This window comes from Danio rerio, chromosome 17 (genome assembly GCF_049306965.1).
Source record: "Danio rerio strain Tuebingen ecotype United States chromosome 17, GRCz12tu, whole genome shotgun sequence".
Lineage (NCBI taxonomy): Eukaryota > Metazoa > Chordata > Actinopteri > Cypriniformes > Danionidae > Danio > Danio rerio.
The window spans coordinates 33,127,501-33,154,033 of record NC_133192.1 but is presented as its reverse complement, the minus strand read 5'-3'; the positions used below and the strand labels follow the sequence as shown (position 1 = coordinate 33,154,033).

The 26,533-nt window shown below is 36.6% G+C and overlaps 1 protein-coding gene across 1 annotated transcript in view; it reads left to right on the top strand.

Annotated features, from left to right (window-relative positions):
* The first annotated feature begins 667 nt into the window (after nt 1–667).
* Nucleotides 668–26,533, top strand: part of rpap1 (RNA polymerase II associated protein 1) — a 45,062-nt gene continuing 19,196 nt past the window's right edge. The window contains exons 1-16 of the mRNA XM_003200358.6: nt 668–737; nt 997–1,192; nt 2,568–2,716; nt 2,798–2,890; nt 2,975–3,128; nt 3,228–3,386; nt 4,848–5,066; nt 8,786–8,901; nt 13,126–13,224; nt 13,343–13,444; nt 14,950–15,117; nt 15,200–15,379; nt 15,491–15,625; nt 19,170–19,340; nt 20,610–20,767; nt 22,757–22,927. Of these exons, the coding sequence (XP_003200406.3) occupies nt 714–737; nt 997–1,192; nt 2,568–2,716; nt 2,798–2,890; nt 2,975–3,128; nt 3,228–3,386; nt 4,848–5,066; nt 8,786–8,901; nt 13,126–13,224; nt 13,343–13,444; nt 14,950–15,117; nt 15,200–15,379; nt 15,491–15,625; nt 19,170–19,340; nt 20,610–20,767; nt 22,757–22,927 (2,294 nt within the window). The 5' untranslated portion in view covers nt 668–713. The remainder of the gene's footprint in view (nt 738–996; nt 1,193–2,567; nt 2,717–2,797; nt 2,891–2,974; nt 3,129–3,227; nt 3,387–4,847; nt 5,067–8,785; nt 8,902–13,125; nt 13,225–13,342; nt 13,445–14,949; nt 15,118–15,199; nt 15,380–15,490; nt 15,626–19,169; nt 19,341–20,609; nt 20,768–22,756; nt 22,928–26,533) is intronic.

Sequence of the window (26,533 nt, the reverse complement as noted above, 5' to 3'; positions counted from 1 at the left end):
ATTATTAGCCCCTTAAGCATTTTTTTTTATCAACTGCCTAGATCAAACCATACAATGACTTGGCTACCGAAATTGACTAATTAACCTAATTAACCTCGTAAAGCCTTTAAACTTTAAGCTTAATACCAGTATCTTGTTATTTATTAGAAATTAGTTATAATATGGAGTAGATATATAAGGGGATTTTAGGTCAGTATTTTGTAATTAAGCTTCTAAGAAAATGTTTCTTCAAATATAATGTCTTTAAATTATTTATGTATAGAACTTATCTCATGGGTCTTATATATATAATATTATATATAAGAGTCTTATATCATAATATAATATAGTATTAGTCTTATATTATAATTTAATATATTGCAATATAATTAATATAGGCGCTGTGTAAAACATATGCTGGATAAGTTGGCGGTTGATTCCGCTGTGGCGACCCCAGGTTAATAAAGGGACCAAGCCGAAAAAAATGAATGAACGAATAATATAATTGATATTATATTGGATGTTATAAAATGTAAATTAAATAATAATTTAATTAATAATTAATTACAAGAATGCATGACGGAGTAAAACAAAATAGTTTTATTTTATAAATAGTGTAATATTTTATTACACTCTTAAATCAAAGTGGCTTTTATTTTGCAAGGGTTACTCATAACCCGGAAATGGTGTCACGTTTGTAAACTCTACATGTGTTTAGTGTACAAATTCAGCTCATGGAGGACCGTGACATAAAGCTCGTAGGTTTCCTATAACGGAATAATTCTTTAACTTATGTATATAAGTAATGTTTGTGATGATCACGACCTGACCAACGTTACTAGTAATATTAAAAGCTCAGTTCATTTGCATGTGTTGATCATCTACTCCAAGACATAAGAAAACTTTCAGACTGTCATTCAGTTCAAGATGCACTGTCAAATTTCAAGGCTGGGTATTGAATCGTTATTATTGCTAACACTCTCGTCTAATACATAACACTGTCCTGTGTTATTTCAGGAGAGCGGGATGCTGCGGCGCCCCAAGCCCGCAGACAGTGAGGCGGATCTGCTCCGGGAGCAGCGGGAGCTTCTAGCAGCAGGCGGTCAAACCACGGTCAGTGTGGTGAAGAGACCCGATAAACGCAGAGGAGACGCTGCTGCAGCAGCACCTTTGTCCCAGCAGGGAAACCTCAGAGATGTTGTGACCATTGAAGGTCGGTAACTCTCGAAGTTGTTGAATGATCACATAACACCATTTAGATTAGATTAGAGTAGATTCAACTTTGCTGTCATTACACTTGTTCTGATACAAGGCAACGAAATGCAGTTTAGGTCTTACCAGGAGTGCAAAAGCAGCAAGTAATGGATATAGGAATAAGTTATAAAGTGCAGATATAGAAAAACTATGGGTAATGTTTACAGATGGATGTACTATGAACATGATATACAGGTTGTATTAGCAATAAACAGGGATTAACAATAGATGAATATATGTACAGGTTGCTATTATTAATCAGAAATATGCAGATAGATATGAACATAATTACAAATGTACAGTGGGTATGTACAATTCAAGATGAATAAGTTGATTGTTGTGCGATGAATATGTGCAATTTAAAATGTGCAAATATTAAATAGTGCAGTAATTATGGGAAGTTTAAGTTATAAATAGATAGTGGAAGCAGAGTTTTGGGGGGGGATCAGATGGGGGCAGAGTTCAAAAGGGAGACCGCTCTGAGGAAGAAGCTGTTTCTCAGTCTGTGTGTTTTTGTCCATTTTTTGTCCATCTGCTGGTTTTTCTATAGGAGTTAAAACTGTGAGACATGCTGTATTAGACAGTCACGACTACCAAATGGGACAATAGTAAATACAGTATCAAAGTAAAACGTGAAGTTTCTAGCAGCAGTATGTGAATGTTGAACCTCCGTTTGCCTTCAAAAGTAAACTTTAAAGAGTTTGTTCACTCAAAAATGAACATTCTGTTATTATTTTTTCACCGTCATGTTTTAATTCTGTTACCTACGTTCATCTTCAGAGCACAAATAAAGATATTTTGGATGATATTCGTGAGCTCCCTCATCCTCCATACAAAGCAACAGAGATATTCAAAGTCCAGAAAAGAAACCAAAATCATTCTCAAAACATTTTCTTCATGGGTTTTTTTGTGCACAAAAGTCTGTAAAGATGACTGTTCACATATGTAACAAAGGTCTTGGGGGATTGGAACAATAAATAATGGAGTAATTAATAACAGAATTTTTATTTCCGTGTGATCTTACTCATTAATCCATCAGCTTGCAGTAAGTATCATTGCCTTGTTGCAAACTAACTGCAAGAGGGGCGTGCTTAAGGATATCAAACTGATGTCAATAGAGAAGGACCGCCATTCAAAATGCATAAGCAAGTAATCAGACTTTGATTAAAGATTACCAAAACATTTTTTTTTTGCACTGGAATAACTTTCACCGATTAATAGGTTACCTAAAAAATAACAATGTATGCCATCAAAATAAACATTGCACATTTTGATCCCACATGGACTTTAAATCACGTTTCTTTGAACTAAAATGAGTGCACCTGCATTTTTAGATCTTCCAGATGAGATTCCCAGCTTGACCCCTGCACCTCCGAAGAAGTCACGGTTTAAACAGGAGCGGGTGCGTTTTGAGGATGAGGATCCCGAAGAGCGTTTGGACAGACATGACACTCATGTCAGTGCTGTTCTTTCCAGGATCGTTGTAAGTCATGTTTATTACACTATTTTTATTGTTTGACTGAACAACAGCATAACGGCATGTTTATTGTTTATTTTCTGATAGGAAAGAGACACAAGTGCAGTACCAGTGTCGCTCCCTTGTATCACAGGCATTGCTTTCCCTAAAGTCTTACATCGATCTGCAATAGAAAATGAAGTGAGGAAACATTTTAAATGCACAACTTTCTTCTTTCCAGCTTGTTCTATAGACTGATGTTTTTGTTTGTCACTGCACCTACAGAGCCAGGAAAGAGTTCCCAAACCAACAAAAAGTATTTTTGCACGTCAGATTGCTGCACAGAGGGCTAAGGAAGATGTAAAGTCTTCATCTAAACATGTGGACTTCTCCTCATCGGAGAGCATGCAGACAGACCAAGCAGAATCAAAATATGTGGGTGAGTGTTATCACATTCCAGAAAGAGTTTCAGTACAAAATTATAATGCATACATAATATGTGTGTGTATATATATATTTGTTTGTGGTTCTTTTACAGACAGTGTTGGTGGTCCCTTACTGCTTTCAGGTAAAGGGCTTGGGATTGCAAATAGCACTGTGGAGATGATGAAGATTCATGAGGAAAATCAGATGAAGTTGCAGGCGATGTCCCAGAGTCAGATACTGGAGGAACAGAAGAAGGTGCTGGCACAGCTTGGTGAGCTCGATACCTTCCACTCACACTTTTGGTGCCAAACATGAAACTGCTTAAAATTGATATCTACATCACATTAAGATGAAAAATGTTTGTTTTTGTGCAGATTGTAATGGTATATTTGGCAGGATCAACGTGCATATATTAATTGGTCTGTAACAAGTGTTTTGATTGATAGTTAGATTTCTTTTACTTGCAGATCTTTAAAGGAACTCCCAAGTTTATAAACTGTTGTATTTAAACTAGCATTTAAAAGCTTGGTTAGTAAGATTTGGTTTTTTTTAAATGGGAAAAACTAAAACATTATACATCAAGGTTGTGTTAAATTGTCCTTAAAACATCTTTGCAGAGTTGTAATTTTATTTTTAAATAAGCGCTGTTTTTCTGTTCATCTGGGAATTCTAGATGGTAAATCTGTTTTCACAGTGATAGAAAACTAATTTTTCTTTCTTTTTTATTAATGTATTTATTACATTTTTAGACAATACAGATACAACAACAAACACGTGAACAGAACAGGGGAAAAAATGTAATAATAATAGTTAAATTAAACAAAATTTAAAAAAAGATGTTGCATATTCATACACAACAAGCCTTCACAAGATCTGACTTCTTTAAATCAACCCTCTAATGAGTATGGAGGTTATGTTTAAACCCATATTCAACAAAAATCTATCCCACCCCTTCTTTTGCTGTGTAAAACACAAATGAGGTAGTCCAGTGGTACATATTCAGGTATTACTCTGTGCCATAAAGACTTTGTAGGAGTTTTGTCCATTATCCAGTTCAGGAGAATACATTTTCTTGCACAAAATGTCAGGAACTTGTGAAGTGTTTTTTTATGTTTATATTAATCTCATCGTATAGCCCTAGCAGCATATGCTTTGGGTCACAACCAATATCAATTTCTAAAATATCATTATATCTTGTTCAATCGTGGCCCAGAACTTTGGAACTTCCCTGCAAAGCCAGAAACAATGAACAAGGTCTCCTTCCCCTGTTTTACATTTCAGACGCATTGGTGACAACTCCTCTTTAAACTTGTGCCTCTGTGAAGGAGAGATGCGAGCTCGATAAATTGATACTTCTAAACCATGTTAGATCATTTTAGAAGGATCTTGTGAAACCTGAAGACAGAAGTACCGACTGATGAAAGTGTTTCGGTCTCTCAGGAATAAATGATGGTTTTAAGTAAATTAAAAGATATGTTATTTTGCATTATTACAGTTTTTATGTATTTCTGGTCTAACATATCCCAAAACTGCGCGTGTGTATAATAAATGTCATACAAAATGAAGGTTAAAAACACCTATAGTTTGACTTTTCTTTGTTTATTTTTACTGTTCATTTCATTCATTTATTTTATTTTTATTTTAGTTTCAAACCCTTATTTATACAGTGTTTCTGGAACATGCCTACTGTTACTGTGTTATTTTGTTTACTCACAGAGTTGTATTTTGTCAGACCCTAGATTAGTGGACTTTGTGAGATCTAGGAAAGCACAGAGAACTCCAGGATCTGAGACTTCATCCAGTCCTGTGCAAAGAAAAGACTTCTTGAAGGAACCTCCAGCTAATAGCGCTTCTCCAGAGATAATAGACACAAGAAAAGCAAAGGAGTCTACCATGGAGGAGGATGAGGAATATGAGGATGGTCAGCTTCTAGTTCAATCTCCAATTTCAGGTAAGCGATTTCAGTGCCACTACATGGAAATGAACTGGCAGATGAAGCAGCAAAACAGGCTATCTCCTTCAATGTGACAGAATGTTTAATTCCTCCTGAGGACTTGAAACCCACGATTAATTTGTACATTAATGAAACATGGCAAAGGGAATGGGACAACTGCATAAATAATAAATTACATGAAATTAATCCGAAAATAAATGAAAGACACTTAGTAAATTATAATTTTGAGACCAGGCATGATCAAACTGTCTATACTAGATGTCGAATTAGACATTCTAGGTTGACTCATTTGTATCTACTCAAAATGAAGACCCATCTAAATATGATTACTGCCTGGCTGCTCTTACTATCAAACATATTCTGTTGGAATGTGGAAGTTTTTGAATACAATTAGACAAAATTTGTATAAGAAGAGTACTTTGATGGACATTTTTAAAAAGGTACTACCAGGAAGAATCTTAAATTATTTATTAAACATTGAACTGAAAAGTCATATTTAACTTTGAATATATTCTTTTTGTGAGAATTAAATTTATTTACATTTTATATATTTATCTAAGTAACTTTTTATTGTAATATGAATTTGTTTTTATCATGTAATATTTTTATGTATATCCATCTTTCCATGAGGTGCTGTTGTGGCAATAAATAAATAAATAAATAAATAATATATAAATAAATGATTTCAGTGCCTGCTTGGTAGCAGCAGATTACATAATATGTTATTGCACTTTCATTAAATTTGATAAAGATGTTATTTGCCTTTTTTTAAAAAAATAAAATCAGAACATGCATTGTGTTTTGGAAAACAATGTGTATTCACATAAATTAATTTATGTAAGTAAAAGTGTTTATACATTTGATTTGGTGCAGAATTATATTATATTTGTTAATTACTATGTAGTTGTAGTTTTGCTTGATGCTTGTAGGTTAAAGACATTTTATATTGGAGTTTGCATCAAACTGAATTTACAAAATTTTTTATATGAAGTGTATTCAATTCAAGGAATGAATCTACTTTAATGTTTCAAATAACAGTATATGTTTTATTTAGTAAAAATAAAATAAAAATATGAGTGAAATTATGTTTAATGGTCATTAATAAAATAAATATCATACTTGATCTTTGCTTATTAAAATATAAATACAAGAAAAAAGGTGATTAAATTAGATGCTATTATATTTTATATAACAAAAACTTATTGCAGACATAAGGCTGAAACCTGGGAGTTTGAAGAATACTGGCAAATACAGTGCATCCAGAAAGTATTCATAGCAATTAACTTTTTTTCATATTTTTTTGTTACAGTCTTATTCCAAAATGGATAAAATTAATTTATTTCCTCAAAATCCTACACACAATACCCTATAATGACAATGTGAAAAAAGATTTTTGAAATTATTGCAAATTTATTTAAAATAAAATACATGAAAAATCACTTATTAAAACTACATTATTATTTACAGTCTTTGCTCAATACTTTGTTGATGCATATTTGGCAGCAATTACAGCCTCATATCTTTTTGAATATGATGCCACAAGCTTGGCACACCTGTCTTTGGGAATTTTTGCCCACTCCTCTTTGCAATATCTCTCAAGCTCTATCAGGTTGGATGGGAAGTGATGGTGTACAGCCATTTTCAGATTCCTTTAGAGATGCTCAATAGGATTTTAGTCTGGGCTCTGGCTGGGCAACTCAAGGGCATTCACCTTCTTGTTGTGAAGCTTTGGGTCATTGTTCTCCTGGAAGATGAACCGTCAACCTAGTCTGAGGTCAAGAGCACTCTGAAGCAGGTTTTCATTCAGGATGTCTCTTTACATTGCTGCATTAATCTTTCCCTCTATCCTGACTAGTCTTCCAGTTCTTGCTGCTGAGAAACATCCCCACAGCAAGATGCTGCAACCATGCTTCATTGTAGGGACGTTACATAACACATAACATAACACCTGGCATTCACTGCAAAGAGTTAAATTTTAGTCTCATCAGACCAGAAAATTTAGTTTCTTATGGTCTGAGAGTCCTTCAGATGCCTTTTGGCAAATTCCAGGCGGGGAGTGGCTTCCGTCTGGCCACTCTACCATGCAGACCTCATTGGTGGATTGCTGCACAGATAGTTGTCTTTCTGTAAGGTTCTCCTCTCTCCACAGAAGAACACTGGAGCTCAGACAGAGTGACCATTGGGTTATTGATCACCTCCCTGACTAAGGCCCTTTTCCCCTGATCACTCAGCTTAGATGGCCAGCCAGCTCTAGGTGTCCAAGTACTGGTGGCTCCAAATTTTTTCCACTTACGGATGAGGAAGGGCACTGTGCTCATTGGAACTTTCAGAGCAGCAGATTTTTTTCTGTATCTCTCCCCAGCCTTGTGCCTCGAGGCAATCCTGTCTTGAAGGTCTACAGACAATTCCTTTGTCTTTATGCTTGGTTTGTGCTTTGACATGCACTGTCAACCGTGGGACCTTATTTGGACAGCTGTATGTCTTTTCAAATCATGTCCAATCAGCTGAATTTACCACAGGTGAACTCCAATTACGCTGCTGAAACATCTCAAGAATGATCAGTGGAAACAGAATGTACCTGAGCTCAATTTAGAGCTTCACGGAAAAGGCAGTGAATACTGATGTGCATGTGATTTTTCAGGTTTTTTGTTTTTAATAAATTTTCAATGATTTCAACAAATCTTTTTTCACATTGCCATTATGGGGTATTGTGTGTAGAATTTTGAGGTAATAAATAAATTTTATCCATTGTTGAATATGGCTGTGACATAAAAAATGTGGAAAAAGTGAAGCGCTATGAATACTTTCTGGGTGCACATTTAAAATTACATCTGATTCCTATTTTGAGGTTCCACTGTGAATAAAAAAGTGAATCTTTTATATTGTTTTAAATATACCTGAAAAAAAATGTTGTGACAAAAAATAGTGAATGTCTTTTCTATATAACGACAAAAGTGTTGTAAAGTCATTAAAAAAATAAATAATCAATTGACACAATGTACAAGAGAAATATACTAATGTTCTTTTATAAAAAACAAAAGGAGTATATGTTGTATACCCAATGCAAGAATAAAAGTAAATTTTGTTTTTTGTTTTTTTAATGCAACTTTTCAGACAATATGGAACATAGTAAACCTATAGAGGCATTGTTTATTTAACACAAGATATTAAACTATTGTTTTGCTTCCTTGAGGAAGACTAAATGTTTTTTTTGTACCCATCTGCATGTGTACAGCATTAGAAAATCAAACTAATGCACCGGATGTGGCCAATTTTGTCAGCACAAGTGCAGCTGGATGGTTTCCAGTTCTTTACTCTCCCTAGTCTAAGATCTGGACACACATATTCAGGACTGTACACTTTGCAGATCTGTCCAGCTAAGCCGCGAGCCCAGCATGCTAGCACAGATGCATCAATTTCAATTAGACTGATTAGAGCAGAGTTAGCTAGAGCAAGCACCAATTTGTTTTAAGGTAATAGAGATAAGAGGAACTCATTGACATTTATGGATGAAGCACATCAGGGGTTAATGCACAGAGAACAGTTCTTGTGTGTTTGCACTTCCGTCAGCATGTGGTACTGCATATGTCGATATACATGGGAGAAAGGAATAAGGGATTTAATTAACTGAAAGTCTAGCTTTAGTTTTGATTGTTTGTGGTATTATTCATTATTAATAATATTGGTGGTTCATGTGTTTATTTATTTATTTACAGAAGAGGAGCTGCCCATCAGGCCACAGAAGGAGTGGGTTCACATGGACAAAGTGGAGCCAGAAAAACTGGAATGGACGAGAGACCTTCCTGCACCCAAGAGAAGCAGCACCAAAAAGGTACAAACCAGGAAACCCAGTGATGTGGTTAAATTGAGGCCCAATCCCAATTCTATTTGTGTACCCCTACCCCTTCTCCTTCCCCATGACCCTTAAAACCGAGTAAGAAGGAAAAGGGCTTTAAAATTTACACTTTAGAAATGGGACTGCACTACAGCACCTGCACACGTCATCATATTTCATTGCGATCTCTTGCTTCAAATGAGATCAGATGATCGCGACAGCTGTAGTTATTCCAGTTGTGTTATTTTTTGGTATTTATCTTCAGGAAATCACTGAAGGCATATATCATGTTATCATAACAATCTAATGTGACAATAAGCTAGTAACTATACTGAATAAACATTTTAAGAGGAAAGGAATTATAAAAATAGTAAAAACAAATAAGTTCATTAAAAAAACAAAATGCCATCTATAAATAATATTGTTGAAGATAAGTCACTATTTTACCATATGAAACACACTGTTACATATATCTGAAGAGACTTATATGTTTTATGAGCAATATCAAACGAGTAGCAGTGCGATATGGGTGCATATCAGCACTGGTAGGAAGAGTGCATTGCCTTAGCGTCCCACCAGTGCTGATATACAGCCTTATCGCACTGCTATTAGTGTTATATTGCATTTATACAACAGTTCGATGGCACAATCATGTATATAAATAAGAAAATCAAACACGGAGAGTCTAAAAACCCTTTTGTATTAGGAACTACTTTCTTCCGCCATTCATTCACATCTGCAGGTGACGTCAAAACAGCAGAAGCAGTTACTAATTCACCAACATCACTTTAGAGCTAGTATTTGAATGATTCTCTAGCAACATGTCTAAAGTTAAGACAAAACAGGTGATTTTGCTCACATTTTAAGAGTATAAGGCTGAACGTGACATGAAATGTCGTACGTCCACAGAGATATCTTCTTACACTGTTACAGTCTACAGCAGGGGTGGCGAACCCGCGGCTCGCGAGCCGCTTGCGGCTCTTTTACTGCTCTTGTGCGGCTCAACCTCTCGCGCGATTTAACATACATTAACCAATTGACTAACGCCCCATTCACACGGTGCTTCTGCGTCTCTTTCTGCTTTTGTGCGGCTCAACCTCTTGCGCGATTTAACATATAATAACCAATTGACTAATGCCCCATTCACACGGGGCTTCACGTTGCTCGCTGCAGAAGCTGGGAGTAGCTCAACTTTTCAAGCGCTTACGGACGCGTTAGCCAATCAGATCGCTGTATGCAAATACACCTGCTAGAAAGTGGCCTATTGCTGACTGAATTTTATTTTCTGCCGCTTCCATTCAGACACGCCTTCAGTCAAGGGTTGACACTGAAGCCCCGTTTGATTGGGGCGCAACACGAGTGACGTGCAGTTCGTTAATATCAATCGTCATGGCAGAGTCAGGAAAGCGTACAGCTAAGCGTAAATACGAAGATGAGCGCAGAACATTTTTATCTGAATGGGAGGATTTATATTTTTTTGTTGAAAGAAATGGAAAGCCATTCTGCTTGATATGCCAGACTTCGTTGTCACATTTTAAGGCTTCAAATCTCGAGCGCCATTTCACCTCTCTCCATTCTGCCGTAGCCCGGGAATTTCCCAAAGGCAGTGAACTTCGCAAGCACAAGGTAAAGACACTGAAAGGTCAGGCAGAAAAGCAAACTCAGCTTTTCCGAAAATTTAGTAAGCATTCAGAGACGGTCACATTAGCATCATATCAGCTAGCATGGAACATTGCTCGTGCAAAAAAGCCATACCTTGAGGGAGAATTTGTTAAAAAGTGCCTCAGTGATGCTGTTGCTATTCTTTGTCCCGAAAATGAAAATTTGAAACGTTCAGTAAAGGACCTTCAACTGTCACGACACACTGTTGAACAGAGAATATCGGACATTGACAATTCAGTAGAAACACATTTACTGTCAGATCTTCAGAAGTGCCAGTATTTTAGCATTGCGTTGGATGAGTCATGCGATGTTCAAGACAAGCCACAATTGGCAATATTTGTACGGTTTGTGTCAGAAGACTGCACAATTAGGGAAGAGCTGCTTGACATAGTGCCGCTGAAAGACAGAACTCGTGGCATCGATCTGAAAGAGACACTGATGACTGTTGTTGAGAAAGCAAATCTGCAGTTATCAAAACTAACAGCCATAGTCACGGACGGAGCTCCAGCCATGCTGGGATCTGAGAGAGGTCTTGTAGGGCTGTGTAAAGCTGACGACCGTTTTCCAGCATTTTGGACTTTCCACTGTATTATCCATCAAGAGCACTTGGTGTCTAAAAAGCTAAACTTAGACCACATTATGAAACCTGTGCTGGAAATTGTCAATTTTGTACGCACACATGCTCTCAATCACAGACAGTTCAAAAATCTCATTGATGAACTTGATGAAGACTTTCCATCTGATCTGCTTTTTCACTGTGCCGTGCGATGGCTTTCAAGAGGACATGTGCTTTCTCGTTTCTTTGAGCTTTTGAATCCAGTGAAGCTGTTCCTCGCAGAGAAACATAAGGAATATCCTGAGCTACATGATCCCCAGTGGATTTCAGATTTGGCTTTTTTGGTTGACGTGCTGCATTATCTGAATGGACTGAATGTGGATCTGCAAGGGAAGTTAAAGATGCTGCCTGACCTGGTGCAAAGTGTTTTTGCATTTGTCAACAAACTCAAGCTGTTCAAGACACATCTACAAAAGAGAGACTACACACATTTTCCAACCTTGTTGAAGGCAAGTGGACAAAAAGCAGAGGTTGTAAAAGGGAGTACTGCACGGTATGCTACGCTGCTTGAAAATCTTGAGCAAAGTTTTGAGGAAAGATTCTCCAACCTACGACAAAAAAGACAACAGATAACATTTTTGATCAACCCATTCACTGCTGAATCAGGCTGTTTAAAAGCCCCTTTAGTGGAAGATGAAGCAGCATCTCAGCTTGAAATGATTGAACTTTCTGAGGATGACAGACTTAAAAGTGTCCTGAGGGAAGGAACCGTGGAGTTTTGGAAGATTGTGCCCGTTGAGAGATATCCCAATGTCAAACAGGCTGCACTCAAACTGTTGTCAATGTTTGGGTCAACTTATGTCTGTGAATCACTTTTTTCGACACTGAAACTAGTGAAATCAAAGCATCGCTCTGTTCTTACTGACACACATGTGAAAGAGTTACTACGAGTAGCCACAACTGAATACGAGCCAGACCTGAAAAAGATTGTGGAAACCAAGGAATGTCAGGTGTCCCACTGAGTCAAGTAAAATGAGGTAGGCTAATTTAAATCCATGAAAACTATTGCGTTATATAATTAGGTGTATAAGTTATTGTGACAGACATACTGTTGTTTGCGCATCTGTTGTGTGGCTCTTTGCAGTGATAAAGTTTTTTTTTTGGCTCATCATGCCAAACAGGTTCGCCACCCCTGGTCTACAGTATTTCTTCGTTGCAATCGGGATATCACAATAATTAACCCTGACAAAGCAACGCAATCACTACCTAGAAAACTGCCTCCCAGAAATTGAAAATATTTTAAACACTATTCTTATAAATAAACCGTATATTTGAAATCTAAACAACTACATTCTTAACTAAAAAAAGTCTCAAAGTACTTTATGTTGTCCAACAGCTGCAATATTTGTCAAACTGTAGAGTGTTTCTGTTTGTTGCTGACTGCATGTGGGCGAAGTAATACACAAAGGTAAAGGGTGAAGAGGCCTTTGTGTGCTGTTACTGGCAAAGTATCGCACAGCTATCAGCCAATCAGATTTAAGAACCAGACAGAACTGTTCTATAAACTTCTATACAATATGTTGGGTGCCATATATGTATCAGCTGATGAATGGTAATTTTTATTGTTAGAATTAATCCTAAATTGTTGGTCAATAAATTATGGATTTTGGATTAACTTCATAAAGTATGTGTGCTGCAGTTCATAAGGGTTTTGATTGGCTACTTCTTCTACATGACATAAAAACACCAAAATGGTAAAAACCAGGAGGATTTTGGGCTGAAACTGTAGTCCTTGATCCATAAATTAATAGTTACTGGCAGTTTGAGAGTCAAAATACATTGAGATCTTTTGAAGCGTATACCAGTGTGTGTAAAAAAACATTATTTACAGCAATATTACCTCTAATACACAGTCTCTGCAAACAGCCCTGAGAGTATTAGGATTGCATTTAAATTTCATTGTATTCTTATAAATGGTCTTGTTTGCATAATTGCATTTTTAGGCTATGCAAGCACGTTTTGATTTTGCTGGCACTCTCATCCCACCCACCAAAGACTTGCCCACCCATTTAGGCCTGCATCATCATGGAGACGAGCCAGAGGTAAGTGGGTTCAGCTAAATTCTCCTGCTGTTCATAAAATTAGTTTGTATTTTTCAGTAGCTGCTGTATATGTGTTACACTTACTGTAATATCTCTTTTTTGCTGTTGTCGGTTCCAGCTGGCTGGCTACTCACTGCAAGAGCTGTTCCTCCTCTCTCGCAGTAAGCTGAACCAACAGCGCAATCTGGCCATCAGCACTCTGGCTAATGTCCTGACCAAAGTAAGCAGACATTTTAAAATTAGGAACAAAAGTTCATGTGGAAAGCTTTTATATCACTACAAGTAGTGGTGTTCCAAGAAATATGCTGGAATCTTTAAAAAGTGATAGTGGTTAAATGTGTCAACATATAGTGCCGAGGTGCACACGGCGACCCTAGTTCAATTCCTGGCTTAAAATTAAGCTGATTTTTTCCCCTTTGCTCCCACTTCAAAGTACTTTTAATATCTGTCCGTCTGTATTTACATTCATTTGTCCGTCCATCTGTCTTTCTGTATTTTTAATGACCATTGTCTTTGTCCATACGTTCTTTATTATTTATATCCATCTCTCCTTCCATCTTTCTGTTGTATTTTTAGTGATCTATATCTGTCCATTCATCCTTCCATCCATCTATCTGTCTGTATCTTTTATTACCTTTATCTATTTTTCTATCAATCTATCGATCTGTCCTTGTGTCTTTTATCATCTATGTTTATCCATCTGTCCGTCCTTCTAACCATCTGTCCATGCATCTGTCCACATATTTTTTATATATATCTATGTCCATCCATCCATCCATCCATCCATCCATCCATCCATCCATCCATCCATCCATCCATCCATCCATCCATCCATCCATCCATCCATCCATCCATCCATCCATCCATCCATCCATCCATCCATCCATCCATCCATCCATCCAAATGTTTAATCAATCCATCCTTCTATTCATCCATCTGTCTCTGTCTTTGTTTATATTCTTTATTATTTATATCCATCCCTCCTTCCATCTTTTTGTTTGCATGTTTAATGATATATAACTGTCCATCCATCCATCTATCCATCCAAATCTTTATTCAGTCCATCCTTCTATTTATCCATCTATCTCTGTCTTTGTCTATATTCTTTATTATTTATATCACGGATCACCAAACTTGTTCCTGGAGGGCCGGTGTCCTGCAGATTTTAGCACCAACCCTTATCAAACACACCTGAACAAGCTAATTAAGGTCTTACTAGGTATACTTGAAACATTCAGGCAGGTGTGTTGAGGTAAGTTGGAGCTAAACCCTGCAGGGACACCGGCCCTCCAGGGCAGAGATTGATGACCCCTGATTTATATCCATCCCTCCTTCCATCTTTTTTTTTATTTTTTTTTATAAACTTTATTGAACACAAGTGGATGGCATTCGTTGTATACAAATGTCCAATTTCTGCTTTTTTCCTTTTTCTACACTTTTGTTAACATTTAACCCCAAAACCCCCCACCCATCCCACCCATACATACACATAGCCACTTTTCTTGTCCTCCTTCCATCTTTTTGTTTGAATTTTTAATGATTTATAACTATCCGTCCGTCCGTCCGTCTGTCTTTATTTTTTATTATCTATGTCTGCTCATCCATTTGTCTGTATATATTTGTATTATTTATGTCTGTCTATATCTATCCATGCATCCATCAACCCAAATGTATCATTCTCCTACTGTTGACTTGTCTGAACACTGTCCGCTTGTTCTCCATTAGGCTCGTGCTGGTGAGTTCATTTTCTCTCTGAAGAGCAGTGTCTTGTCTTCTTTACTGGATGCTGGACTCCTCTTCCTTCTACGTTTCTCTCTGGATGATGGTGTGGAGGCTGTGATGTCAGCAGCAGTGCATGCCTTGCGAGCTCTGCTGGTTTCATCTGAAGATGAAGTAAGACACAGTCATCATCTTGCATATCATTTATGCTCTTTTGCTGAAAAGCAGCTACAACGTTTCCAACGCCTCATTCTAGGAGTCCTTGGATAACACCTTCTCATGGCTCCTTGGGATGGCAAACTTTCCTTTGGTGCCCGCTGCTGAGGAGGATGAGGATGAAGAAGATGAAGGCTTAGATGAAGTAATGAAAGAAACGGCTAACGAGAAAGAAGAAAAGAAAACCGATCATGATGTTGCTAGACAGGATGTTGTCAAGGTAACAGGTCTAAGATTGCTGTCTCTCTGTATATATTCTAGATTACAATGAGTTGTTTAAGATTGCTCTCTTTTTGCTCTTAATTATGCAGAAATTTTCTCTTGCCTTCAGGGTTTTCTGAGAATGCAGGGTCTTCCCCGATTGAGGTACATCCTTGAGGTTGTGCGACCCTCTCCTGGAGTTGTTCTTGATATTCTGGAGGTTCTGATCCGAATCGCTCGCCACTCAACTGCTTCGGCCGTACAGGTAACTGATTTCTGAATCAGGGTTATTTCAGCACTTTTATTTTGCTAAATATTTCAGTTCAAAAGTTTTTTTAGTTAATTTTTTGTGTTTTTGTTTACATTTTTATCTGATATAATCTTTATCTTGTATTTTATCTTGTATTTATATACTATTGTGCCTATTTTGTTGTATATTTCTTTCTGTACAGCACTTTTGTCACTTCTGTGTTTTTCTGTGTTAAAGTGCTCTATAAAGTAAAAAAGTTTGACTTGATAATTTAATTATAATCTAATATAGTATTTTATTTTTTTTTATAATAAAAAACATTTTTAGTGTTTACTGACAACACTTTACAATAATTATTCATTATAGTATCATTTGCTCTTAGTGAGTGCATTAACTAACTAACTAACTGACTAACTAACTAACTAACTAACTACAACTACAGTTGAAGTCAAAATTATTACCCCCCTGTTTATTTTTTTCCCCTGTATATATTTTTTATTTATTTTTATTTTTCAATATTTCTAAATATAATAGCTTTATTGGGCTCTTTTTTGACGATCCATGCGCTAAGTCCAAAGCGCAGGGCGCAAAAGCATTAAGGGCTTGTCAGAATCCACTTTTGCTATTTTGAGGACAGAAAAATCCGCTTTGCGCCGCGGCTCATGGCCTAACTGGGTTGAGCTTATTTTCTTAAGTTATAGGTGTGTTTTGAGAATAGACCACTCAGAGTCTCATCTACCATTCCCTTTAAGAGTCAGCTGCGTCGCGCCATAGCGCATTTGCTATTTTCTTGGCGGACTTTGTAAGTTGAAAAACGGAATGCTTCACTAGTAAGAAAACAATTAAACAGAGCATCTGCAGCACGAGAATGAGAGAATGAACCTCCTTGCTTTTTACTTAAATTTTTACTTTCACTCTATTCTGTGGATAAGGAAATGTGTTGTACGCACAGACATTCATTAGCCTATAAATAATTTTATTTAGTTTGTTAAGCGCAAAGATTTGTTTCAAAACTATTTTTAAATTCAGTTCTAATTTCCAGCAAACAAATAAATGAACAATAATAACGAAGTGCGTTAAAAAAACTGAGTTATATCCTAAAACACATGCTGTGCCCCATATGGTCTAAACCCTGACTAGTGGGCAAATCTAAGCTTGTTTTTAATAAAACAAATATAAATATGCATGTAATAAATATTACTGCTACTAATGATAAAATTAAACAAAAGCAAATTGTTGACTACACTCAACTCCCGAGATGAAGAAGGCATAGAAGTATGGTTTTTATATTTATGTAGGCTAGAAAATAATAATTTTTGTATTATTTTAATCCTTTAATTATTTTTCATATGTAAAGATATTTGCTTTTTGCTGTACATCCTGTGTGTATTAAGCAGTGTGTAAGCGAGGCGCACAACTAACGCTCTCTGCGCTGGACTATAGACCAGTCTATTTTAGTTTCTCAAAATAGCAACGCGCCAGTAATGCGCCTTAACACGCCTCCTTTTTTAGACCAGAGGGCCTATGGGCACACATATGCGCGCAAATGCATTTGCTTTTTGAACAGCACTGCAAAACGTCAAAACACACTCTTGCGCCAAGCTGAAACTAGCAAACAACACTTGCGTTGTGCCTTGCACCACATTGTGCCGGGTGTGTGATAGGGCCCATTAACTCATTTCTAATAACTGATTTCTTTTATCTTTTCCATGATGACAGTAAATAACATTTGACTAGATATATTTCAAGACTCTTCTATACAGCTTTAAGTGACAATTAAAGACTTAACTAGGTTAATTAGGTTAACTAGGCAGGTTAGGGTAATTAGGCAAGTTATTGTGTAACAATGGTTTGTTCTGTAGGCTATCGAAAAAATATATAGCGTAAAGGGGCTAATAATTTTGACCTTAAAATGTTTTTTTTTTTTTTTTTTAATTAAAAAGAATTTTATTCTAGCCAAAATAAAGTAAATAAGGTTTTCTCCAGAAGAAAAAATATTATCAGACAAACTGTAAAAGTTTTCTTGATCTGTTAAACATAATTTAGGAAATATTTAAAAAAGAAAAAAAATTTAAAGGTGGCTAATAATTCTGACTTCAACTGTAACTAACTAATATATTCAATGAGTAGAAAGTCAAACAGTAGGTGATGGTAGTTATTAATATGAATAAAACTGCTCAATTTTAGTTTGTTAGGTGCAATTCACTTAATAGCCATTGGTGTTAATACTGTTCTGTTCTGAATTCTACACAAAGGCTCTTTAATATAGATTGTTTATGTTAGAAAATGTAGTTTGAAACTATTGAAAGAATATGTGCATTTAAGGCTCCGTTTACACTATTACGTTTCAATTTTAAAACTGCGTTTTAGAACGAAAATGATCCACGTCCACACTGGCGTTTCACCTAGCATTTCTGAAAAAATCTCCGTCCATACTATACCGCTGAAAACGCACATCACGTGACCACACGTGCACTCTTGCATGCGTGGCAGCATATGCGGAGGCAGTCAGCTGGTGCTTTGCTACACGATGCCTCAACATTTTTAGTGTCTGTTAACCTGTTAATATCAAAATGAAAATAGCAGTTCCTTATATCATATTTTCATTGTATTGTTAAGAAAGTGAAACAACGTAGCCAGGGTGATGTGACGTGTCCTCTGGAGTTTGTTTTCCATATCAAACTTGCGAAGTCTGAACTTCGCAAGGAGAGGATGCAAGACTAAACTTTGTGTACTTGATATTGAGAAAAAGCGAATGTCTGCAGCCATGTCTCTGTTTTCCCCCATCCACACTGACACGGAGCAGCAGCACTTTAAAACGAAAATGGCCTTTTCAGCGTTTCCAAAACGCTCAGTTTTCAGGGCTTGAATACTCTGGACGGGAGGCGAAACTTTAGCAAAAGTTATGGGTTTTAAAGCTAAAACGTATAAGTGCATACGAGGCCTTAATTCAGTTGCATTTACATTGAATGAACTCTGATGTGATCAATTATCTGTGTGTTGGTTCGACCTGTGCCCCATACAAACTGATGGGTATTAACTAAATAACCCTTTTACAATGAGTGTGACCCTTTCACAATCCTAATGTGTATAAACAAATCAAAAGCTGAAACATCTGATAAAAGGGTCCTGCTGAGCTTAGTAAACACAGAATGGTTTGTTTGTAGCTAGTGTAATGTACTGTCTCACAGACCATATTTTGGGTTAAGTTACTTGAAGACTGATGAGTTAACATCGATGCTGAGGAACTGCACTATTCAATGTCTTCAATAAAGTCCTCTCCTTGCATGAACTTTGGTCAGCTTACTTATTTGATGTATTAGAGTCATCTAATACATTGGCGAGCCACCGAAGAATGGTTAAGCCAAATACAGCAAAATCTAACACTGTTTTTAACAAATGGACCCTTATTTTAAAGTGTTATCATTTTATTAAACAATAACAACCCTGTTCTAAACCTTTAGAATGCAGATATTATCTACCAATCTGTTATCCAGTATTTTAGTCTAGATATCTTAAGCTGTTTTTTTTTATTATAATCCACCCTTTCTTTGGTCAGATCTTGGACTGCCCGCGGCTGATGGACACTGTGATTTCGGAGTTTCTCCCCTGTTCCTGGGCTCCTGCTTCCTCACAGGCTCCATCCTCTTTGTATGGGCTGCCTGTTTCCTTGGCGATGAAGCTGCTGCGTGTGTTAGCAAGTGCTGGAAGGCACATCTGTGCAAGAATAGTGAGTAACCACTGAACTGTGTAGGTTAACCATGTCAAGCGGCAACTAATTGCACATGATTATAATACTTTTTGCAAGATTGACTGGTCTCCCACGCACCTTAGGAAAAGAGTTTGATGCTTATTAAAACACATGACAGGCCACCTACTCAGATGTCAAACCGATAGTGTTGTGCTGAAAATGCCTAAATATATGGGCTCAGTGTAAAGTACAGGCCTATTATCATGTTGAATTTGGAAATTTTGGTTGGTTAAAAGACACCTCTTATGCAAAAGTCACTTTTATTAGGGGTTTAAACACAGGTGTGTGGTGACAGTCTGTGAATATAACCAGCTTCTAATGGTAAAAATGTATTAATTTTATTTTTATAATCACATTTCATAAAAGCTGTCTGTAGAAACACTTAGATTGACATTCTCCCATTGTGCATGTCATCAGAAGGAAAAGTCCCACCCATTAGTGACAATCTCTCCCTCATTACTATAGGATGTTACTCTTGTTTTTGAATCTGCCACTATGCTGACACATAGGCATTTGTAGCTTTGCCCTCTTTTGAGGCCTGGGTGCACAATCTCGTTTGAAGTCACCAAAATCTCACAATTAGGACAAAAGCCTAAAATGGGCAGTTATGAAACATTATTTGTGGGGTAATTTGAAGTGAAACTTCACATACACACTCTAGGAACATCAGAGACTTATTTTGCATCTTGTTAAAAGGAGCATAACAGATCCCCTTTAAACTGAACAAAATGTATTTAACGAGCAAATAGATTTTGAATCGCTCATACAAAATGTATTTTCTGAAATATGAGTGACTATTTTAACATATCAAACACATTGTGACTTATATTTAAAGAGGATTGATGCAATATATTGGTGGCCATGTCAGTATCAGCTATAATTTTATAGTTCTAGGGATTTGATTGGCTCCTTCTACATAATGTGACATGTCACACACAGCTGTAGAAGAATTTGTGCTATATGTGGCCCTGAAGTGCAAAACTAGTTGTATGTTGCACATGTATTGTTTTGACAATATCCAAAAATACACTGTATGGGTCAAAATGATTGATTTTAGTTTTATGCCAAAATATTATGTTAAGTAAAGACCATGTTTCATTAAGGGGCTTTGTAAATTTACTTCTGTAAATATATTAAAAGTTAATTTTTGATCAGTAATATAAAGTGTGTATGAATAAATATTATTACCAATTTATAATATTCAACCAACACACAAGCTGTCAAAGCATGGTGGTCTGTGTGTTTCAGCTAAACTCTCTAAGAGGCAAGGAACTTTTGTCCCGGTTTGTGGTTGTGGAGCCGTCAGAAATGCTGCTGGAAGAAGTAGAAGCTCTTCGCTGCAGCTTGGAGGCGTTAAGACTGTTCGCAGTGGCTGCCAGTTATGGACAGGCCTGCAATCTGTACATGTGAGGATGAACTTTGATTTTCTTTCAGATTAGCTGTTTTTTTTTAATCAAGTTTAAATTATAACGATCCACCTTTTTCACACTTGACTACTGTGTTTTAAATAATGAGTTGCACTTCCACTATGGTGAACTTTCATTTTGACAAATATGTCGTCAAATTGGGGATGTTTTGTTTGGGTTTTTCTTTACGCATGCATTTTCTTTGCATTCAGAACATTTGAACTTTCTCGGCCACCATACTTTTCACTGTTGAGTTCATTTATTTGTATTCCCTATAGTGCACATTCAGTATATGGTCAGTAATATTGTTGCTGAAAGACCTGTTTCAAGTTCTGTCGAGTTATTTGTGGTCTGCTGAAAGCAAATAGTTTTTTGATGAACTGTGAGGAGAATAATGTCATATCGCTGATTGACTTTTAACTCTTCTGTTGACTTGAAGGTAAAAAATGACCATGCATAATTTTAACAGTAAAAAAATCTCGTAAACAATGTTTGTTTATCTTGAACTTTTTCTAAAATGACCCAACCATTTGAAATAATGTTATAATTTTCTATTTTCATGTTTTCATGAACAGTTGTCCTAAAATTTTAACTCTCCAATTATAAAAAAATGTTTACACCACAAAAACTACTGGCACACACATGCATACTTCAACACACACACAATAATAATCTGCTGATTAAACTTTTAATGATACTGTCTTGCTATAAACTTTTTACACGTACAGTATACAGGTGTCTTTTAGCATTAGTAAATAAACCCTCTACTTTAGTCAAAAACGAGTGTTGCCCACTGATTTAACAATGATGAGAAACCCTAGACCTTCACAGAGTGATGAAGATGAGGTTGTTTCTTCATTTAAAATATTGAAATTAAATTTAGCTGCTAATTTAAGTGGTTTAGCGAAGGACAAATGGTGTTTTCCGAATTCTAGGGCAACACAAGTGTTAAAACGATTTAGTGGTGTGAACCTACACTGGTCTTGCGTTCGGTTTGGTAATGATTATCACGCCATCGATTCAGTTCAATATAATATCTCGGTGCATTGACAATGCTCTCCATACACAATTGTGTATTTTACTTCACAGCACAACAATTCTCGTATTAAAGTGTACAATTTTTAATACATTTTATATGTATTTGTAATACAGTATTGTCCTTTATTACAAGCAGTCAGATATCTGAAATGTACCTTTAATTTTACTTGACGCTCACTTTTGAATGCATTAAACAAAATTCAAGTGCATGCACAGAACAACATGAGCATTTAAAGCAAATAAACGTAAATATTACTTTTTAAATATTACTTTTTGGGTGTTATCGAGCGAGCTGTTAAACACCTATGATTGCTCAACAGAAAGGGCTGCGATTTGCTCAATGTGCTGGCACTGTTTACCAATGAGTGACACTGATGTTAAACGGACATAGAGATCACAGCTGATCCATAATAGATGTGGTGGAGAAAACTTGCTCTATAGACATGCTCGTGTCTGGATCCACAAGTATCGCTATAACAGCCGAGAGGAGAGGAAATGTCACCCAGCAGTTTAAAGGTCCAGTTAGAAAGAAAGAGAGAAAAAAAGAAATGGAATTAATTTCATTTTCTCCATAAATAGTGGCTTCTGCTGTAACCTCATTGTCAGTGAATGACTGTCCAGCAAACACACAGTGAATTGTGCAGAGTTTCTGCATTTTAATTGTTCACGCTTACTTCCCTTGCCATAGTATTCTACTGCGACATAGTGCATATGTGCTAAATGACATCAGTGTGTAATATCTGGTTATTATCTATTGCTGAACCAATACTGAATTGTCTGCATCTGCATCACGGTGCACCAAAGAAACATATAGTTTGGACACCTTTAAAACGCTTCACTGATTGTTTAATGGAAATGACTCCAATATTTTCTGCAAAAATATTCTAGGTTGTAGGAGAAAGGGAGATTTGCTGAGAAGTATGCAGATGTTTGGGATTGTGTTTATTTCAGGGATCTGTATCCTGTGCTGGTGAAGAGGCTGCAGGCTGGTCAGCAGTGCTGTTCTACATCTGAGGCAGTGCTGCGTCTGGAGCTGGACCGAATCAGAGCTCTGCTGCTGCTGCTCACTCAAGTCACTCACACGGCTGGATGCCATGAAGAGCTGCAGAGGGGCCTGCTCAGGTCAGATTCTCCCTCTGTGAAATGATAACTGTAGCAAAACATGACTGAATGTCTGCAATGGAATATCTTAGGTTGTTGTTAGAATGTTAAGTTGTGTTATGAAAAATATGCACACAAGTTTGTGATTGATAAGAATTGTTGCTTTTGTCATATTTATGTGATTTAAAGTGAAGTTTTATAAACTAATTTCGAGAGGATCACTTGCTATGATTGATCTTGGCTGGTCTCACATTAACAGTCATCGATAAACCAATCAGATGAATTCAAGCCTACAGTAAATAGCCCATTTTGTCTTACTTCCCTTATCTTCATAATATCTATAAAATCTATAAAAGTCAATGTTTTAAAACTGCTAAAGTTTTCTGTTATATCGTTCCTATGGTACATGTAAGATTTTTGTTTTATTTGTTTTTCACAACTATTTTATGTATTTTTTAAGGGCAACAGTACCTCCAGCACACCTCTTCATCAAAAGCTACTGGTCCAAAATATTTTAAATGTTTCGTAAGATGAAATATATTGTGTTCCAATGTGGAAAAAAGTTGTTTTTTAACCAGACATTTATAAATAATTTATTTTAGAGCATTAATCACAATATTGTGATACTGTAAAACACTGATTTTTAACCAAGGTTATCAGACCATCAGTATCTTATACCGGCCCATGCCTACCCACTATCCACCCCATCTCCACCTGTTCCTTATTTACTTGGGGGAGCTTTTGAGATCTACCTGATCGCAGATCCCCTTTTGTGTTAAATGACCAGACAGGAGCCCTGGGCTCAAGTATCTCCGAGCTCAGGGTTCTCTCCCAGGACAGCATGCCAAACCTGCAATTAATGTCAAGCAATAGCTAAGTGTGAACTCTTGAAATTCAGTTTAAACTGTGAAAAAAAAGGATGATTAGAATTGATAGATGACTTTCATTTTATAATGTAACTTATTCCTGTGATGGTGCTCAAGAAATGTTTCTTTTGATTATCTATGTTTTCAGATGCTGGTTTCCACAATATTTAACAAGTAGAATGTTCAGGAGATACCTTCTTAAATAATTAAAAACATTTTTTTTTTTTTAAAGAATCTATAAACAGCAAACCTTTCATTTTTTGACTGCTAATGAATGTCATATTTCATTCATTAAATGTTAACACACTTTAACACAGTTTGGCCAAGAATAACAGTGAAAAGTCTACGGGTATTAGTTATTCTTTGACTTGTAAATCATACAAAATATTAAATCATTTTAAGTGGAATTTTATTTATTAGTTTATCACTCATCAACACTACTAAAATAGTTAATTATACAGTCATTTTGATACTATAATTTATACAGTTAGTACCATAGATTTAAAATAGAATCAGCTATTTTAAAAAATACTTTAAAATAGCTAAATAAAATGAATACCTTTTTTACCTTTTAATCTTTTAATAAACAGTTTACGTACATAATAAAAAATTGTAGGTAAAAACAAATAAATAAACACATACACACACAAAATCAACTGTTTTCCATAGGCCCTGCTTACATTACTAAGTTTTAATTTATAAACTGCGTTTTAGAACAAAACCGGTCCACGTCCAAACTGGAGTTTCACTTAGCGTATCTGAAACGATCTCCGTCCTCACTATACTGCTGAAAATGCACATCACGTAGCCACACACTCACACACACTGCCATGCGCTGCAGTGTATGCGCAAATCTGAGCTTCGGGAAGTCAGCAGGGGCCTCATGTTTGAAGACTTGCGTTAAATTTATACTAAAACATTGCGTAAGCTGTAAATGTGCGTACGCAGTAAAAAGTTCTGATGTATGAAACACTGCGTACAAAGAATACCGCGCATATTCTCTTTGTACATCAGAATTAACGTGAAACTGAGGGCACGTGAATGAGCGCAAAACCCCTCCCTGTCTCCTCCCCGTATGAATATGCTAATGACTCTAACAAAACCAAACGAAAAAGCAATGGCAAAAGCAAGAAAGAAGAGAAACTTTGAACAGAATGTGAATTGGAGGTGCTCCTATCGGAGGTAGACTGGAAAAAATGGTGTTATTTACAAGTTTGTCCTCCGGAATTAATAACAAAAAGACGTGGTTAATGCAGGAGGGTTTGAACATTTCACTGTGAGTAAATTAAAAAAGAAATGGTCCGATGTATAGGTGTAAAATTTTGTAATGTCTCTAGCAGCGTGAGTGGCGTAGCTCGTAAAGTGCATGGCAACATGTTTTGACACGTTCGAGCATGAACTCGGTTCGAATCCAGCGTCTGCTAACCTCATTCTTCTTTTTTTCCCTCGTTACATATCAGATTTTGCTTACTCTTCATCACGAGGAAGACAAGTAGGAATCATTAATAATTGTGTGTATTATGTTAAGCACATTTGAGCATCATATTTTATTTGCACATTTATTGAATGGAAATGTTTCTGATTCATGTAGCCTATGCAAATTCGTCTTCAGATGGCGCCTTTATAGCAATGTGCGTGCAGTCGATCGCTTCGATTACATTGGGAAAGCCGGCGATTGCTGCAAAATTGTGCTTTTATGTTTGGCTGGTCAACTGTATGGTATGGAAACATTATATACCTGCTAGACATGCGGATGATCCCGTCCCATACAGCTGCCATTGCACGGCTCAAAGATACTTTGTAGTGTGCAGTTCAACATAATTGCCTCTAGGAGTCGGCAATGGAAATATAACAAACACACACAAGAAATGCACGTACGCCAGACATGAAGTTGGCGTGGACTAGCGCATATTCTCACGTTCATTTCATCGTTAGTAAATCCAAACGCCAGCGTAAAATCTGGCGTACGCAAATTTTTTGTGCGTACATAGCGTTGATACATGAGGCCCCAGGTGCTTTGAGCACACCACCCCAGCTGAGAGAAGTGCACATCGGAGAGTTCATCAAGTATATACTGCTGAATCTCATCTCACTATAGTTGTTAAACATAATATTTAATTCATCTTGTCTCCTGTCTAACGACTCTTTTGTCATTTGAATCTATCACTTGTTTCCAGGTAACGTGTATTGGCTGAGCCAAGATAAGTTAATATATTAATTTATGTAACCATGTACACTGATTCTGCACATTTGACTGACTGACTGGCTTTATTTCTGTTGATGTAAATGAGGTTATAAAGAACACTGATTCTTTGGAAGGTTTACCCGATGTGTCCTCAGGAGTTTGTTTTCCATACCAAACTTGCAAAGTCTGAACCTAAGGGAGCGAGACTGAACTTTGTGCACTTAATAAACAGGAAAAACCCCCAATCAATTAGGCGAATGTCAAAAACTCGAAAACTCCAGGGTAGTGGGGATGGAAGGCGTAACCATACCAAACTGATGTGTTTTAAAACTAAAACGTGTTAGTGTAAATGAGGCTAAAGACTAAATGCTAGGTAGATCTTTATCCCTCCCTCTTTCTCTCTGTATATACAGTATGTATGTTTTACTCTCACACATACAATTTCCTCTACATGCACACCAGATTTCATACCAGTACAACTGCATGTAGTCTGTGCGTTAGGAGGTTATAGGGGGGATTAAACAGCCACCTTAATCTAAATGCTTTACATTATGGATGTGGTCTTGAGGTGCTTAT